The sequence below is a fragment of the Heterocephalus glaber genome, unplaced genomic scaffold (genome assembly GCF_053883595.1).
Source record: "Heterocephalus glaber isolate CG9 unplaced genomic scaffold, H.glaber_assembly_v1.0 deba00001465, whole genome shotgun sequence".
NCBI classification, from domain to species: Eukaryota; Metazoa; Chordata; class Mammalia; order Rodentia; family Bathyergidae; genus Heterocephalus; species Heterocephalus glaber.
Window position 1 is genome coordinate 4,179,108 of NW_028258312.1, and position 18,935 is coordinate 4,198,042.

The window sequence follows — 18,935 nt, forward strand, 5'->3', positions numbered from 1 at the left end:
CAGGGTCTTTAACCAAAGAGAATGCAACTAAATTTTTTAAAAACTTTTTTTGGAAATAAAGATTTGTTTTGGAGTTTATATGGAAAATAACATCTAATGTGTTTTTTTTCCTAAAATGTTGATTTAACGATTTCTTTGGATAGATCAGAATTTCTCCAAGTTTATTTTTGCAGTTCTTCAAAATGTTTGGGGAGGTTAAATAAATTTTGAGAAAAGCCTTATGGTACACTATATGTCTGTCTGCATGTTAATATTTTTTAAGGTTCTGGGAAAGGGCTGAACAAATTAAAATCTTGTATAAATTGGAATTTCCTAAAGTGTGTGACCAACCTTGGCATCTCTGCAAATCACTCAACAGCCCCCCACCACCCCCGGGGCCAAAGGGCACTCTTCATCCTACTGAAGTGCCTAGGTCCTGTGGGGTACATTTTGGGAAGAACAGGCCTTAATTTTTCTGTTTATGTAAACAACTGATTCAGGGTCCAGTTTCACTAATATGTACTAAGAATTTTAGGCCAAAATTCTTGATCACCTAATTAAATTCCAAATAATTTGTGGAACAAGTCAATAACCAAAAAGAAACGTTCAGTTTTCTATTTTTTCACTATAAATCTATCTACAAAACACAAGGCCATGTCCTGAGGTTCTCACACCTGTTAAGAGCTGCGATTCTCATGTGTGTCCAGCAATGTCTAGTGCTCATTTCCAGATTCACATTCCAAGAAAGAGCGCAGACTTCCAAAATAAAGCATTATTCCTCCAAAATATCAAATAGTAGAGGAAGTTGGATGGAGGCGATAAAGGACAGAGCAATATTAAAAAATGTCACAGAATGCATTTCTTCTTCTCTGGGAAAACATGTCCTGAAACATCAGAAAATGTTCTTACCGATTTTAAGTGGTGCATCTGGGGCCGGGGTCGCATACAGAAGATTCTCGGGTTTGAGATCACGATGGACGATCCCATTTTCATGTAAGTACTGCATATGGAGAAATAAGGAACATTTGTATAATTCTGTTTATGGTTTCAGCATCTATACTTAATCTTTTAAGAACTGTCAAAATCTTATGTGATTCAACAATGCACACATTATGATTTAAAAATAAATATCACAAAGGAAAGCATGTTGTACACTATATACATTATTGAGTAACTCTTGACTGCTAGGGTTGTAGCATAGTGATAGACCACTTGCTTAATATACATGAGGCCCTGTATTCAGTCCCCAGCACAACACACACACACACACACACACACACACACACACACACAGAATTATTAGTTAACCAAACATGAAATGCAATTGAAATTATTTAGAATTAATTCCCAGAATGAAATATTTGCTCCTCAGAGAATATTATAACATTCTTATTAGGCATATTATCATATCAGCCAGAATTGGTTAATTATTATTATTATAATAAAGTAGCCAAAGTGCTATGTATTGAAATGTGTGTAGGTTATATGTTTGTTTGGTTTTTTTTTTTTTTTGGTACTGGAAATCGAACTCGGGACTTTGGGCTTTCGAGGTAGGCAGTGGAACCACTGAGCTAAATCCCCAGCCCTGTATCTGAAAAGCATAAATGAGTAATTTTAGAAACTTACTACCATAGCAAAAATTTATAATTATTGTTTGAATAAACATGTAGATGTATTTCCAGTATATAAAACAATCTTTAATAAATAGTTTGATGATGATGAATGCTCTCAGACTCTTGAGAATTAGTAAATCCAAGTGCCAATATAGAAATTGAAAGTTATCATTCAGGTAAGTATTAAAGATCATTTCTAGCAGCTCCACTCATTTTATTTTCATTATTTTGTAGAATTCCGAATAGTCACATATTTAATATTTACTCATTGTAAATGCTGAAATCCTAGCTGATCTCTATTCCTCAGTTATAGTTCCTTCTTCAAAAATAATTCATTGGTTTAATTCTTTTTCCAAAAAGCTGGTTTGAATTTTTATACATTTACAAGTATGAATATATGCATACAAAGAGATGTCTTTGATTTTCTCAATTTTCTTATTGAAATGTGTGATTAATAGGAATTTTTACACAGCTTTTTTCACTTAGGTTGTGTTTTTTCTTTTTTTTTTTTGGCACTGGGGTCGAACTTGGGTCCTTGTGCTTTCAAGGCAGGCAGCGGAACCACTGAGCTAAATCCCCGGCCCACTTTTCTCACTTAGTATGCCTGAAACATTTTCTACTCTTCATATTATTTTATTTAACTCTTGCATCTCTTGTGTTGGATGCACCATACATTTGTTTATATGTTTTGACGGTCATTCAAGTTGATTGGAATTAAATTGTGTTATTCAGTTGTGATGCTTCAGCTTAACAGTCCACTTGATTGGCTTGGAAGCTGCCTAGGAGATGAGTAAAGCACATTTCTGGGTGTGTCTGAGTGAGTCAAAGAGGTATGACTTTAATTTCTGTATCTGGTCTCTGCCCCTTTCTTCTCTGGTGTCGTTTCCTTCTCTGCTTCTTAACCACCATGAACGAAGGAGCTCTGCTCTATCACTCCCTTCCACCATGGGATTTCTTCTCTGGAGCCAGCCAACCATGGACTGAATTCTCTGACACCATGTGCCAAATAAACCTCTCTTCCTTTAAACTGTGGTTGTTGGGTATTTTGTCCAGCAACAGTAAAACTAACACAGCAGTAATAAATTTACTTTCACAGGCATATTTGCACAGTTCTGCTGGTATTTTGATAGGGCAGATACTTAGAAGCAGGTTTGGTGGTGGAATCAAAAGGTATGTAGAGTTTTTTATTTTAGTATATATTCCAAAATCACTATTCTCAAAAGCTCCATCAATTTTTGACTTGCCCAAATGTGTGTGTGTGTATATATATGTATATGTATTTATGTATTTTTTGTCTATATTTTAATCTTTTGCTGAGCTGCAGTATAAAATGGAGAGTAAAGATTGTTTTAAGTTTGATTGAATTTGTCTCTTCTTGATAACTAGTACAATTAAGCTTCTTTTCCAATGGTTATTGATTCATTAGTTTTTATCTTTTGTGAATGGACTGACTGTTCATTTCCTTTGCACATTTGTCTGTGGGATTAAGAGAAAAAGTTGACAGTATGCTGTAATCTTTCTCTTTCCCTAGTTCAAGTAAGAAGGAAGGGAGTTCTTTCTTTCTACTCAAGTAAAGTGGTGGTGATCTTAGTGTGGTTTCAAAATCACTTAGTGAGTTGAGGAAATAGGAGCTGAAAACTGGCTCACTCATGAAAAATGGAAAGATTAGAGGATAGTAGTAGGAGGAGAGTGCCTCACTGAGATTCATTTACCCTCAAATAATATCTGGAAAAGGATGCATATTTCTTATGGGTCCAGTATGGACTCTTCAGAAGGGAATCAGCCTTGAGTCTCCTTGGAAAAGGTCTTTGTGAGACTATTCCCTGGCAGATGATGTCACCTCAGTCTCATAGGAAGCAGAGTGAGAACAGATAGCTGAGGAGCCATTGACTCCTGAGAGGAACTAGGGTGAGAGAATTGTTCTGCCATGGAAAGATCTCTGCAAAAGCTGTCAATGTGTCCCACAACAGAAGGAACAATAGGCAACAGTAACCTACCAGACCAGGGGTCACCTAGCCCAGCCCATATTGTATCTTCATGTAAGCAGGGTCAGAAGGGAAGATAGAAGCATCTCATATCTTTAGAACATACCTAAAAATTGCAGTTTGGAAGCAATAGCAGATATTGATCCTCCCACCCCAATTCTTACCTAATGTAGAAGCTCCATTGCTCTGGAAAGAAACTGACACTAAATACAGCTACACAATAGCAAATGAAATGATCTGATAAGTTTTGATCTAACAGTACTACTATATGAAGATTTTTATTGCACATTGTTCTACCTTTCTCAAACTGAAATCATGGTTGTGTTCTAAGTGCAAATTGAACAACAACAGTAACAATGACAAAATAACAAAAACAAAAAGAAAAATGATTTGGAGAGCTAGAGTGGAAAAAGAAGTTTAGTTTTAGATAATATAATTTGTAGCTATGCATTACCAGAGGAACAAATTTAAAAGCAAACCAAAACAACAAAATGACAAAGGTCATGAACTGGCTTTTAAAAAGACATGCAGGGATAATTTGCTATAAATTACTTGGTGTAGAAGGATTACTAAGGCCATCATGTAATCTATACATATGTGGAGAGATGCATTCAAATGCACTTGAATGAAAAAGTGACAGGAATCATGACTTCATTTTTTTCTAGATCCACTGGTCACCTTTGACTAATAGTATGTCTACACTTTACATTATCTTAAATCAGGAAGCTAGGAAGAGGGAAAATGTGGAATGTGATCTTTTATCTTCCCTCAAAGATACACAATCATTAGGAGCAGGAAAACTATTTTAGGGTGCAAGTTCTCAGGAACTCCTTATATTAAAAAAATATTGACTTCAAAGAGGTTTTGCTTTTATGTGTTATACCTATTTACTGTATTAGTAGTTTAAACTGAGATATTTTAAAAAACAATATTAATTTTAAAAATGGTAATAAACTTATTAACATATGCAGCATTTTCAAGATGGAGGTCTCCTTATTTTGCTCAGGCTGGTCTTGAATTTGTGGGCGCAAGTGATCCTTCTACTTCAGCCTCCTCCTAAGCTGGGACTATGAGTGTACACCATTGCTCACAGCAGTAAAAATAACTATTTTCTAAGCCAAGAAATTATTGAGTAGGGTGATTTTGTTTCACAGTTGTGCAAATTTCATTAATTTCTGCCTTAAATACTAGACAGCCAGATTATCATATTTGCTTCTGTATTTATTCTATTATAAAATCACAGACACAGACTCTGGAAAATTCTACCATACTGTCACAAGTAAGGAGAAATGCCTTCAGAATATGATAAAATAGCTTTGATCACAGACCTTCTGAAAGGGTCTCAAGGAATCTCAAGGGATCCCAAGAATATACTTTGAAACTTCTGTTTTAGAGCACCTGAAGGTTCAAGAGTTGCATAACAAGCATGTTTTATTTTATTTTCAAACTAGGGTTTAAATGAAAAGATACATCTTTAATCTCTTCAAGCACTAATCTCATCTCTGCAAAAGCACTGCATGCAAAGAATAAAATCAAGGAAATTATAAGGAAAATGCATCTCAAAATCATATGTATGCGTGGGAAAATGTGTGCAGACATTTTATAATATTGGAAAGACAATATTTTCTCAAGATAATTATGGGCAGATAATATTTTATCAAGGTATTGATATTAGCTATAGATTATTTAAAGGAAGAGGATTTAAAACAAATAGGAACACTGAAGAGAACAAACATAATAACAGCATATTCCAGAATAAACCAAGTGTTAAAAACAGCCATATCTAAAGTAAACCAGGGACAAGCAAGGAATCAAAATGAAAATTTAAACAACAATTTAAGAGACTTGTAAGATTTATGTTAATCTAGTAATTTAACAAAGACAGAAATAATAAACCTGACAACTGTAGAGTCTCACTACTAACGCTTATTATCTTGACCAATAGTAATGTTTAATAAAGACACTGGAAGAGCAAATGGCCAGGTGTGCACAAATCAGTGAAAACTGTAATGAATAAAAAGGAGGAGCAGGAGAAGGAAGAGTCAGTGGCAGATAACTACCATTTACTGATTCAAATTTTAAAAGTGGAGTATGCTTTTTAAAAAAAGTATATGATGACAGATATAAGGTTATCTACAGAGCAGTGAAGATTGGAAACAAATATATATTTTAAAGATTTTACACTAATAAATTTTGTGTTTGGTGCCAAGGGGATATCTATGCTGAATTCAGTTTCAATATCACCCTCGTTTTAATTGTTTTAATCAAGGATTGGTATAAAAAATAAGCATATTAAGAACTTTTTGGACATTGCTTGTGAAATACTTTTAAAAGAATGACTTAGGCAATATATTCAAGTGGACAATTTATTAGCTGTGTGTTTTTTTGTTTTTTTGTTTTTGGTACCAGGGATCGAACTCCGGTCCTTGCGCTTGCACAGCAGGCGGCGAAACCACTGAGCTAAATCCCCGGCCCAAGCCATGTGATTTTAAACAATTGTCTGCTTCTCGCCCTCAGCTCTCTCATCTGTAATGCACGTTTTGCAAGTTGCAGTGAGAATTAGAGAGGAAATATGGAAGCATTAGCATGTTACAGGCACAAAGTAGATATTCTCTTCCATAAATTATTACTACTAGGACTCTTCTACTATTGTTCCATGTCCCTTATAAAAGAAAACACATTTATAAACTTTGAGATTTAAAAAAAAAGATGTGCTTCTTCCTGAAGTATCACAAGATACTTTGATCATAAAATACTTGCTTTATAATTCATCATTTTCCCTTTTTTGTTTGCTGACCAAAAACCTAGTAAAAAAAAAAAAGAAGTTTCAATTATAAGAACCTAGCTTGTGTGTGTTCATGTCTCCCTTCCTCTACTTGTTTTTTAATTATTTTTTCTTTAAAAGCAATTTGGTATGCATGTTTCATTTGCTTTACCATAGATCCTTTACCCAAAAGATGCAATATAATTTGTAAAACAAACATATCTTACATTATTTTTTCTTTCTTTACCTTTGAAATAGGCCTGAGTGAATTTGATATATATGTGCTTATAGTTTATTGTAAGAATTTTTAGAAGAAAAGGAACTAAGTTTGTGGCAATTAGGAATTGAAATGTTCTTACTTTAGTTACTTATAAACAAAGAATTACTAAAATACATTGGATTTGTCACTCACAAACAGTTACATTCAAACCCTGTTATTTTGTTTATGCTCCCATCTCCTGGGCTGAGCTACATCTTAGGGTTACCTGGGTCTCGGGCCTCTTGCTTCCTGAGAGGCATTGCTGGTCACTCTCAATTTCTTTTCATTTCTCTCTATTTCCTACTTCTTACCCTTCACCTTATAAATAAATATACTCTAGATTAGATGCCATGGTCATCAAAAAGAAACAAGAAAAAGAAAAAAACTGTCACCTGCACATTCAACCCCATAAATTCTCATTCTGCTCTAGATAGATTCAACTATTTCCTACTCTAGTTGGCCAATCTTTCTGAAAATGTCTATTCTCTGATGGCATTCTTTTCTTCTCTCATTTCCCCACTGAACATGCTATGATCTAGTTTCTGTCCCCATCAAACCTAGCAAACACTTTCTGGCTCCTTTTACTTTTCCCATTCTTCATGTAACCACAGTGGCTGGTATCTCCTTTGCACTCATCTGCAGGGGCTCTTGACACTGGCTGCCTGGCTTCCCTCACTTCTCTGCTGTCGCCTCGGCTTCCTCACCTGTGTCTTTCACTTGTTCAGAACCTTCTGCTTTTCTTGTGTTTTCAGGGTGAGCCATGGAAAGGCACAAACTGCAGTGGCATTACCTGCTGTGTCCCAAATCTCTGCTACCTGCCCAAATGTCTCTGTAGCTTTGGACTCTATACAACTTTCTACTTCACCTTCTATCTGGAGGTCTCATGTGTGTCACAGATTCAACTTTTCCAAAAGTAAACTCATGGTTTACCCTAAATCTACTCACTCTGTGTCTGTATTTCCAAGCCTTAACAATACCATCCAAATGACCAAACCTGGATTCACCTTACCTCTTCATCTCCTTTACCTGACCGTCCAACCCATGACTGTGGTAGGTTCTCTCTCCCGGCCTTCAAGGCCTGATGACATAGTTCCTCGGCTCCATTCCAGCCTCTATTTCTGCCATGTTCCCCTATTATACTCTGCTCTCCCTACAAAATTTTTTCAGATCCTCAAAAGCCCTAATTTCGTCCTTACCACAGGCTGCTCATCTTCTGGAATGCTTTCTCGCTCCCCTCCACCTGGCCAGATCTCTTCATCTTCACCCGCAATATCACTTCCTCAGGGAGCTCTACTTGTCCTCTCAAACTGACTGCCTACTTTTATGTCCTCTCGGTGATGTCTCGTTTCTTTTTATAGTGTGTACATTTATTTAAACACTTTGAATGATTTATAAATAACAAAATTATCCTGTAGATGTGCACATTGTTTTGCTTTTTTAGTCACTAACTTTTAGTTAATCAAAAACCAGTAATAATCTGAACCTTTTATTAATTTGCTATTATTCATTTGTAATAGGAGTTGTTAAACAAAAAATTTTGTGCTTACATCATGGCAATATATTTCTGTAGCAACATCACTTGGTACATCTAGCTAATGTAAGGATTTTAGCATTTTTATGCTTATAAAATATGTACATATACACATTCTTGTTGGATAAAAATTAAACTGCATGATTTGCTCTCTACAACAATATTTAGATGACCTTTTGTCACTCAAAGGGTGTTCTCAACTAGTTAAATTAAATTTACATTGTCTCTTTTAGAAAAACCAAGAACCAGTAAGAATATTTCAACTGTAAGATCAAACAGAAGAGTTTCAACTTGCAAATGACATTTTAGGCAATTACATAACTGGTTTTTTTCTATAATAGCACTAAGTTGGTAGTTTTGGCTGAGTTAATTTCTCCACATTCTTTGAGCTTGATCACAATATCCAATACAGTATATGCTCAGGGGAGCTTAGGAAAAGGCTATTGAAACTTCCTGTTAGGGTTTTCTTAGATCCCCTTCACGTGTGAAACATTCATGAGTTGTACTTGCTAGTAAGTAATAGAAGTAACACGGTGACTTAAATTCAAGTGGTTACAGCAATAGTGATGTGACCAACTCTTATAACACAGTACTGAGCAATGGACAAGACAAAGGCCACTGTTTTTCAGTGAAGGTGCCCTGCTGGACTCCAGTGGTGACACAAGATGAGCAAGCCTGCCACTGACTGCAGTGAAGCTTTACTGTGGCCTGGAGGTGGCTGGATAAAATGAAGCTTTGCTATAAAATGTTTACTGGGGTTGCAGTGTCACAGGAAAAACTAAGAGGAGGCTGGCAAAGAAGATAATTATGAATGCTGTTGGTAAGAGAAATCTGGGATGCCACATTAGAGCAGTCCACAGGCGAAGAGGTCACAAGGAACAATGACTTGAGTTCCTGTTTCTGATTGTAGTATGAGTCTTCTGGCTTACTAAATCAGTATGGAGCAACACAGATGTTTTCAATGTGCTAGAAATTCATTTTCTTGTCCTTTCACATATGTGCAACTCATAAAGCTTTACTAAGCACTATTCTAAGAATGAACTATATGGCAGTAGTGGGAAATAGCATTTTATTTACAATATTTTTCATTAATTTAACTAAGAACCTACAACATCACTCAATTAAGATTTTAATGAAACACATTGCATGCACTAGCAATCATTAAGTTAATAGTTATCATTTTAAATTAGGCATCAGGCAAAAAAGGCAATGAAAAAGCCACGTGATCAGATTTAAACAGACAGATCATGCTGACAGAATATAAGTATTTGAAGAAAACTGAAGCAATGTACCTGAAGTCAACAAATGAATCAGAACACAAAATTTAATTGTACAGTATAAGATTAGAACAAACGCACATTGTGAGTCATCTATCCAAGAGTATACTGAATGTGTTTAAAGAGGATAAACATGTCATGGATTAATTTTCTCATTTTCATTGTATGAGGCTAGATTTCAGAAAAGATGAGATTTTTAGGGAAGGCTGTGGAATTGTTTGATTAACTAGATGGAGGTGATCATCAGAAATTAACAGATAGCTTGGAAAATGGTGCAAAAATGACCTGTACTTGTACCAAACGAAATGACAAGGTCTTTGTCATTGGAAAGACACCAGGTTGGGCACCAAATAAATGAAAGGAACTTCTGAGTCCTCATTGTCTGGTCAAGCAGGGTACGGGGATCTTGAGTTTTTCCCCAAAGTTTGTCCCCGCTTGTGAAGGGAATCTGACTGGGTAGGACTGAGGATAGATGGAGACATCAGTCCACCCTCAGGAGGAGGTCAGCTTCTTTCAAGGATGAGGAAGATGAAAGTGATGTTATTAAAGAGAACTGCTGTAAACTGTAGAACGTTATAAATATTTAAAAATAGCAGTGTATACTTGGTATGTATTGGAGAAAGCAATTTTACATGCAAATAAAAGATACATCAAACATCAAAATGAATAAAAATTTGTATATTTCCTTCAAAAATGTTTATATATGCAGATGTATAAATGATTCTGAATCAGGTATGCATTAAAGTAAAATGTGAAGTTTAAAAAAAGACAGAAAAGCCCCAAACTTATCTTACCACTTAGTCTTTTAAAAGCTCACATTCTCTTAAAAGAGATTAAAAAGAGATTAAGATAATACAGCTGCTCTGAATTCAGGGGGTGTCTAGACATGTAATTAAACTCTCTCTATGGTCCTAACAAAAACTGTGTCATTGTGTAATGAAAGCTACTACATAGTAATTTAGTTTAATTACAGCTGTGCTGTGTTGGATGGGCTGTGTGTGGTTAATTGATAATGTCTCAGGAGTTGGTAAGAGAAAGTTTGAATCTCTTTTAATATTCTAACAGGACAACGAAGAACCAGTCATTGAAAAAAGAAAACGGTATTCTGGCTACAGTTCTCCCATTGTGAAGGAAAATTAAACTGCATGGATCTGCCCTTTTCTACAGCTCAGAAAATTGAGAATCAATATACATAAATTTAAGTAAGAACTCAAAAATAACTAATCCATTTTAAAATCACATCTGCACTGTAGACCTGCCACCTCCATTGTCTGTATCCTTGACTTCTACTCTATGATGGGTCCAGATTTGTCCATAGACTAGATGAGAACCATGTTCTGTGACTAGATCAACAAGTCTGCCTAGTACACTGTCTGATGGGGTCTGTGGAAAGTCATCAACCCTCTTGCATCCTAGGATCAGAGGAATCCACTTAAACAAAGTTGCCAAGCGCTGGGCCTCATAGGCATCCTTACCTATCTCAGAGTCATCCTTCATGCATCCTTTCCCCTTCTCAGCCTTGACCAACCCAGAATAATTGCACCCATTCTTATCCATTCACTTCATTCATCTGTTCTTTCATTTACATTGTCACTGCTGAGTATAGTCTGTAATGTTCTCTATTGTACTACACTATTATATTCTTAACCATTCCCATTTATCTATAGACCTGTGTCATCTTTTTAGATTGCAGATTAACTCATGCAACCCTTAATCTGAAAACAAAAAACAAGTCATTTTCTGGGCTTCTCATTGCCTACAAGCTAAAGTCTATTTTCCCCAGTATAAAAACATTTTAGTCTTCTCATTTAAGATTCCCAGACACTGTGGAGCAGAAATAACTATCATTCCCACTATTCTGATCCAAAGACTATATCAGCATCATAGGATGGTTGCTTTAAGTTGCTAGGCATGAGGATGGCTTATTAACAGCAATTCTAACTGGAAATATTACAACCCAGATTAATAACACCTTCTTTATAAAATCATATTTCAATACCACAACAAAGTGAGTCATTTTCTCTACCTTCCATTGCATGTTTTCATATCCTTAGTATAATATGTAGATGCTCTCATAGTTAAACATGTGCTTATCTATCAAAATAAAAGATACATTCCTTGAGAACAAGATTTGTCTCATTTGTTTCTTTGTACTTATGAGATCTAGGCAAAAGGACAGGTATATAGTAGGTTTTCAGTAAATGTTTATAAAATAATGCATGGAAGGAGTGAATGAATGAATGATCAGAATTATGGGCAGGCATCAAAAAATAGACACAAAATAGCAAAGAATGGCTAGAATTCATTTGGAGGTTTATCATTTATTTATGCTTAATAAATGTTTAAATAAATAAGATGATGGGGCTACTTGACCTAGGACAGGAAAGCTATTGATATGCCTTGTCAGAACAGATGTCCTGTATCTATCCCTGTTCATAACATTGTGTGGCTCTATATCCAAAACACTTAGGAAACACAACATCTTGTTCTGAGTTTGTGCAACATCCATATCTGCTTTTGGTTGCAGGCTGTAAAGTGAAATAAAACACTGACCAATCAGTTTTATTTTGTTCTACACAGCCAAATTTACTCTAGAAGTTCAGGTCTACTATAGATGAATTGCAGCAGGCTGTGTGTGTCTGATAACCTCATTTCCCCTTCATTTTTCAAAGCTATTTTGTTTAGAATATCAGCTATGTAAACATGCCACTAAAGCAACCTGCTTAAAGAGCTGATATTAGGAATTATATTGAAGGTTGTTAGCCACAATATGAATAGTTCACTTAGTAATTAAAATACTATTGCATAGTATGGTGACTATAGATAAAAAAAACATAATGTACATTTTTAAAAAAAGAGGATAGAGGTTTTGAAAGTTTTAACCTAAGAAATTGACAAATGCTTGAGGAGATAAGAATGTTTAACCTGATTACAACATAATACAATGTGTACTTCTACTGAACATGACATGCATCCCATTAATATAAACATTTTTTGTTTTTATATATCAGCTAAAATTAATTAAAAGGTACTTCAAATACACGTTTTTAAAAATTATAAAATAAACTTTGCCTATGGATTTTGGCTATTCAGAGAATCTCCATATTGTATGACAGTCAAAATGTCTTTTATTTCTCCTACAGAAAAGTGATAAAAATATCTACTATGTTCTGTGATATTTCCTATAAAGAAGTTCAAATGCAATTTTATCAAAAGTTTGAAAGATTAAATATGTTGAAGTTACTTCTAGGTCTTAGGAAGTCTCAACTCATATGTGCTTTAAAAAAATCAAGTGTCTACATTAATTAGGGAATTCCTATTAGGTTATAATAATTACGGATAGTCAAAAGTGCCTTAAGGCAGGTGCTTTTAAAGCCTTTTTTGAAGATAACTCTAGAAATTCTAGAGCCCATTTCAGCTTTAAAAGATGACTTAGAGTTGGAATCCCAAACATTAACATTTGAAACACACAGGAGATAACATAGGTGGGTCAAACTCATATTTAAATGCTTTTTATTTAATAACTTTTCTGTGGTACTAACACAGTGTGAAAGGCACCATTCTAGTGATTTACCAAATATCTTAGCCCTCATAAAAAATCTATTACCTCCACTTTACATAGAAAGGATAATGTGCTCCAGTTCACACAGTTAGTAACAGTGCTGAACTCTGCATAGCCAGGAGTACCTGGTCTTAGTCACAAAGCCAGGGAATGGTGGAAAGTTCTATACTCAGTGAAGTTACCACATCCTGCCCCCAAAGCTTTTCACAATATTTGAGCTAACTCATAGAGCTGTAATGTGTAGTTAGTTACTCAGTAATTTATTTTCAAGTATTTGATGTTAAAAGTGAAAGAAAATCCTTTAAAAAGCCTAAAACACTTCTAGACAGAAAGTCTAGAAGACCAGTCTTCTTTCCTATGTTGGAAAAATGGACACTGGAAATCCTTTGTGTGTGTGTGTGTGTGTGTGTGTGTGTGTGTGTGTGAAAAGAAATATGAAGTAAAAGAAAAGAAATATAATGTAACCACCAGAGAGGAAATATGACATTCATCCACTAATTCTGCCTCTTCTCCCATTTAAGGAAAAGCACAAAGCTTTTTCCTAAATCCCTCTAGGCTGCTGGTACCCTGCTGTCTGGGATTCAGAAGAAATAGCTTTTTCTGGCTTGTCTTGGGTTCATTTTAAGAGAATTGTGATCTTTTTAAGTGAACAAGAATCTTTTCTGTTCTTCTCTAAGTAGTAGAGGCTATATTTAGAAAAAAGTGTGACTATAACATAACATTTGGTAAACAATAAATAACCTCTATCCTGTTAATCAAATACACATCACCACTGGATCATACAATATCTGGATTACCACACTGAGGAGACAAATTTAAACCAAATTAAACAATCTTAAGATTTTTGTTCAGTGCAGCATCATATTCAACTGCATTGTGATCCTTAACTAATACCTGTTTTTCTCTCTGAAATTGGTGAATCTTAATCTAAGAACTAGAGCATTGTAGGATGGATATTTGGCTCCAACTGTTCTATGTATTAGAAGGTAAATATCAACTATGACAAATCTTACATTCTTTATCAGGTAAAGTAAGTTAAAATAATTTTCATAGTGAAATCTCTGGATAATACATATGTGAAGAGTAACAATATTGTTATTTTCCACAGGTGAGGTCTATTTTCTTAAATTAGGGTAAATAAAATTCACTTTGATAAAGGATCTTGTCTTATGAATTTTTACACAATTAAATTTAGATTTTCTTTTGGCTGTAAACATATTGCAGAATTGTTTGTTATTAATATTGATTAGGTGAGAACTAAAAAACATTGCATCATCTGGTGAGATCAATAATATATAAAACCAGAAAAGAAAAATGCATGGTAGATCTTTTAAAATAAAATTTGTAGTATTTTATAAAAATAAATTATTATGATTTTCAGGTACTTTCTATATGAATATTAGATATTTTAGTTATCTGAAGGATTCTAGGGTTAAAAATTAAAAATTCAATCATTCTTTTAAACACCAACACTTCTCTTTAAAATTTCTGTCAGATTAAATGATTTTTTTGTTAAAAAAAATCTAATTCTTTAGAATGCATTTGAGGAGGTTCAGGTTTAAAAGTCCTGAGGTAGTAATAACATAGAAATGTAATCTCAAAACCAAATTCACTGCATATAATACACTGTTCAGCCATGGAAATTCTATGTTAATGCAAATGTGTTTTACAGGAAATAAGATTTTATTGAAATGCAAAGCTAAGAAGTTATCTAATATAGCTTTCAATGGCATATGATTATCTTCTACTGTATTGGTTGCACTTGTCATAAGAAATCATTGCTAATTCCTTTTAGCCTATCTTTCTCATCATTTCTAATACTTAAGAAAAGTTAGATGAATGAAGAAAATCCTGAACTCTGACAAGCTGTGTGCTCTTACTCTATCTGTAGCTAGACTCAATTTTGAAAGGAAATGAAAAAAAGATCTGTTCTACAAAATATCATAAGGAGGAACTGGTTAGGACTCGCATTTTGAAAGTAAAGAAAAGTATAATGTCTGGGAGTCAGCCTGGATATCAATGTCTAGAGCCACCTGAAAAATCAGTCTATTGGGCTACAGTACATTTTATGACCCACAAAACTATAAATTGGCAATTCCATGGGAGGAAGTACAATAATTGAATGGATGTTGAATCTGGGTACAAATCCATGAGTGCTTCTACACAATCTCTTACCATTAACTCACATCAGATACGCTCAACTTTTGATTATTCTAACCTTCCAAATATTAGAGTTAATTGCACCCAGAAGAGGTATATCGTTGGAGCTATTAGCATTCATACCTACTCATGTCCTGAAAAGATATTATTAATTTATTTGAGGCAGATTTAATTTTTGAATTATAGCATACAAAGTGATTCTCTTGTTATATCGAATAAGTAGTTTCTTAAAACTGAATACAAGATTTAAAAAGCAGAGAAAAATATAAACAGACATACCTGCTGCTGCAGGGCACCTGTGTCTTTAAAAAATGTTCAACTTTTTCTGGACTGTGTGATTTTTCTAAATAGATGCATCTCACTTGTCTTGTTTCAATCTTAGTCCTTAAATGCCTGCCATGTTTAGGTCTCTGTCTATGTGTAGCCTGTGTCTATGGCTTCTGGCCCAACATAATTTGTAGCAGAGTATGGTAGTTGGAGAAAAAAAGCAGAAAGATGAAAGATATAAATCATCTTTATTTTGGGTTTTAATCCTTGTTCTGCCACACTCCAGCCACATGATATGATCTTAGAAAAGTTACTTAACCCCTCTGAATCTTAATTTTCTCACCTGTGAAATGAACCTGTATAATGAGTCTGATAGCCTAACATATGTGAAGATTAAGTGAAATTATTTACATAAAGTTTTTAGCTAAAGTGTGTTCCACAGAAAGTACCTAATAACTCATAGTAGTGATGGCTGAAATTACGTATTACTGATTATTTATTCTTATTATTTGTACTTATTACTGATGATTATTTGTTCTCTTTTACATGTGTTCCAATTATATATCCCGCCCAAGATTCTGTCTTCTTTGAGGTCTTTCTAGTAATACAACGACTACTTAGCCCCTGTACTAAATGGCCTGCCACATGGGTAAGCAGAACATAAAAACGTGAATCTGTCTGTCTTAAGACTTTCCCTCTGTGATATTCAATTTACAGTGACATTTCTATAATTGTGCAGGATTCTGAGCCATTAAGTTTTGAGTGTAACTAAATTTCTATAAGAGCAATTTCACAGGCAAAAGTTAGGAAGGTCATTTAAAATTTAAATACTATGGTTATGGATCAGTTCCCATATTCAAGGAAACATTTCAAAGAATATATCACATGGCTAATATGTTCAACATATTATTCATAGAAATTTAAGTATTTCAAATTTAAATTTTTAGAAGTTGAAACTAAAACTGAAATGCAAAGTGTATTTGTAAACATAACATTTTTAAAATGGATTTCCCCCCACTGTAACTATCATTTCAAGTTCAATAACGTTAGATGTCTTTCTCAAAATGTATGAGACTATGCCATGTCTCTTTATTTTGATTTTAAAAGCTGTTACATTTCATGGAAGGTGCTGTCCTACAGAGTTGGAACAGCATATCATTTTTAAAAGTAATGTGATTTAACAGTTTCTTGAATTATTGAATATATTTGGAGTCCTATTGTCTTTTAGAAACCATGCATTGAAGGCTAGTTCTAAAATATTTCCAGCACTTAAAACTGTGGGATCCTAAACAAGTTTTAGTAACTGATTAGATTAAGCCAAGGGATATATATTGTGCCTATTCTGTGCAAATAATACAAAGTGGGCACAGGGAGGATATGGACGATGGAGGAAAGGATGACAGATACAGGTAAATAAGTCACTCCTAGTCTGGAGAGAACCCAAGCTACCACAGGAGAAAGTCTATGTAGGAGACATGAAAAACCAAATAAACACTAACACAATTGTAGTGGGGGACCTCAATACCCCACTATCACAAATGGACAGATCATCTAGACAAAAAGTTAACAAGGAAATTCTAGAACTGAACCAAGCTACTGAACAAATGGATTTAATAGATGTTTACAGAGTATTCCATCCCAGAAAATTGGAATACCCATTCTTTTCGGCTGCATTCTCCAGAACAGACCACATGCTAGCTCACAGGACATGTCTAAGTAAATGTAAAAGAATTGAAGTTACCCCCTGTATATTATCAGACCATAGTGCAATACAATTGGAGATCAATAACGTAAGAAACCTCAAAACCCCAACAAACACATGGAAACTGAATAACACCCTCTTGAACAACCAATGGGTCACAGAAGTAATTAAAGAAGAAATTAAACAGTTTCTACAAGTAAGTGAAAATGCCAGTACAACATACAGGAATCTATGGGACACAATGAAAGCAGTTCTACGTGGGAAATTCATAGCAGTGAATGCCCATATTAGGAAAACGGAGAAAACTCAGATAAATAACCTAATGCAAAACCTCAAGCTCCTAGAAAAAGAAGAGCATAACAAATCCTAACCTTGTACAAGAGAGGAAATTATAAAGATCAGGGCAGAAATCAATGCAATGGAGACTAAGAGAACAATACAAAAAATTAATGAATCAAAGAGCTGGTTTTTGGAAAAAATAAATAAAATTGATAAACCTTTAGCCAACCTTATCAATAAAAGGAAAGAAAAGGCACAAATACATGCAATTAAGAATGAAAGAGGTGAAGTCACAACAGATTCAACAGAAATCCAGAGGATCATTAATACCTACTTCGAGACCTCTACTCCAATAAAATGGAAAACACAGAAGAAATGGGCAGATTCCTAGATACATACGAATTGCCAAAGTTAAATGAAGAAGATATAGAAATTCTAAACACCCCAATTATAATGAGTGAAGTTGAAAATATAATAAAATATTTACCAACAAAGATAAGCCCAGGTCTGGATGGCTTCCCTGCTGAATTTTACAAGACATTTAAAGAAGAACTAACACCATTACTCTTTAAACTCATCAAGGATATTGAAGGGGAAGCGATACTTCCAAATTCATTCCTGGAAGCAAGTGTTACTTTGATTCCAAAACCAGGGAAAGACCCAACCCAAAAAGAGAACTACAGGCCAATCTCCCTAATGAACATAGATGCAAAAATCCTCAATAAGATACTGGCAAACAGAATACAGAGGGTCATCAAGAAGATCATACACCCTGACCAAGTTGGATTTATCCCAGGGATGCAAGGATGCTTCAACATTCATAAATCAATAAATGTAATACACCACATTAACAGCGTCAAGGACAAAAACCATATGATCATCTCAGTAGATGCAGAAAAAGCATTCGACAAAAATTAGCATCAATTCATGGTAAAAACCCTACAGAAAATTGGAATAGAAGGTATTTATCTTAACCTGATTAAGGCTATCTATGAAAAACCAATAGCCAACATCATACTAAATGGTCAAAAAATGAAAACTTTCATGCTAAAATCAGGAACAAGACAAGGATGCCCACTATCACCACTCCTGTTCAATATAGTTCTGGAAACATTAGCCACAGCGATTAGAAAAGAGAAAGAAATAAAAGGAATAAAAATAGGAAAAGAAGAAGTTAAACTGTCATTATTTGCTGACAATATGATACTTTACATAGAAGACCCAAAAAACTCTACCAAAAGACATCTAGACTTAATTGACAGATTCAGTAGAGTAGCTGGATACAAGGTCAACACTGAAAAAAACAATAGCCTTCTTGTACACAAATAACAGACTCACTGAGAGAGAAATTAGGGAAACAATTCCTTTTACAATAGCATCCAAAAAAATGAAATATCTAGGAATCAATCTAACAAAGGAAGCAAAAGACCTCTACACTGAAAACTGCAGCACTCTGAAAAAAGAGATCGAAGGGGATACAAGAAAATGCAAAGACATCCTATATTCCTGGGTAGGAAGAACCAATATAGTGAAACTGGCCATACTTCCAAAATTGCT

At 34.5% G+C, this 18,935-nt stretch overlaps 1 protein-coding gene across 4 annotated transcripts in view; it reads right to left on the reverse strand.

Annotated features, from left to right (window-relative positions):
* The window catches only part of Camk4 (calcium/calmodulin dependent protein kinase IV), a 224,522-nt gene that overhangs the window by 31,156 nt on the left and 174,431 nt on the right, over positions 1 to 18,935 (reverse strand). For all 4 annotated transcript variants that reach the window (XM_004841772.4, XM_021255864.2, XM_021255863.2 and 1 more), the window contains one exon: positions 889 to 979. In XM_004841772.4, coding sequence (XP_004841829.1) covers positions 889 to 979 — 91 coding nt within the window. The remainder of the gene's footprint in view (positions 1 to 888; positions 980 to 18,935) is intronic.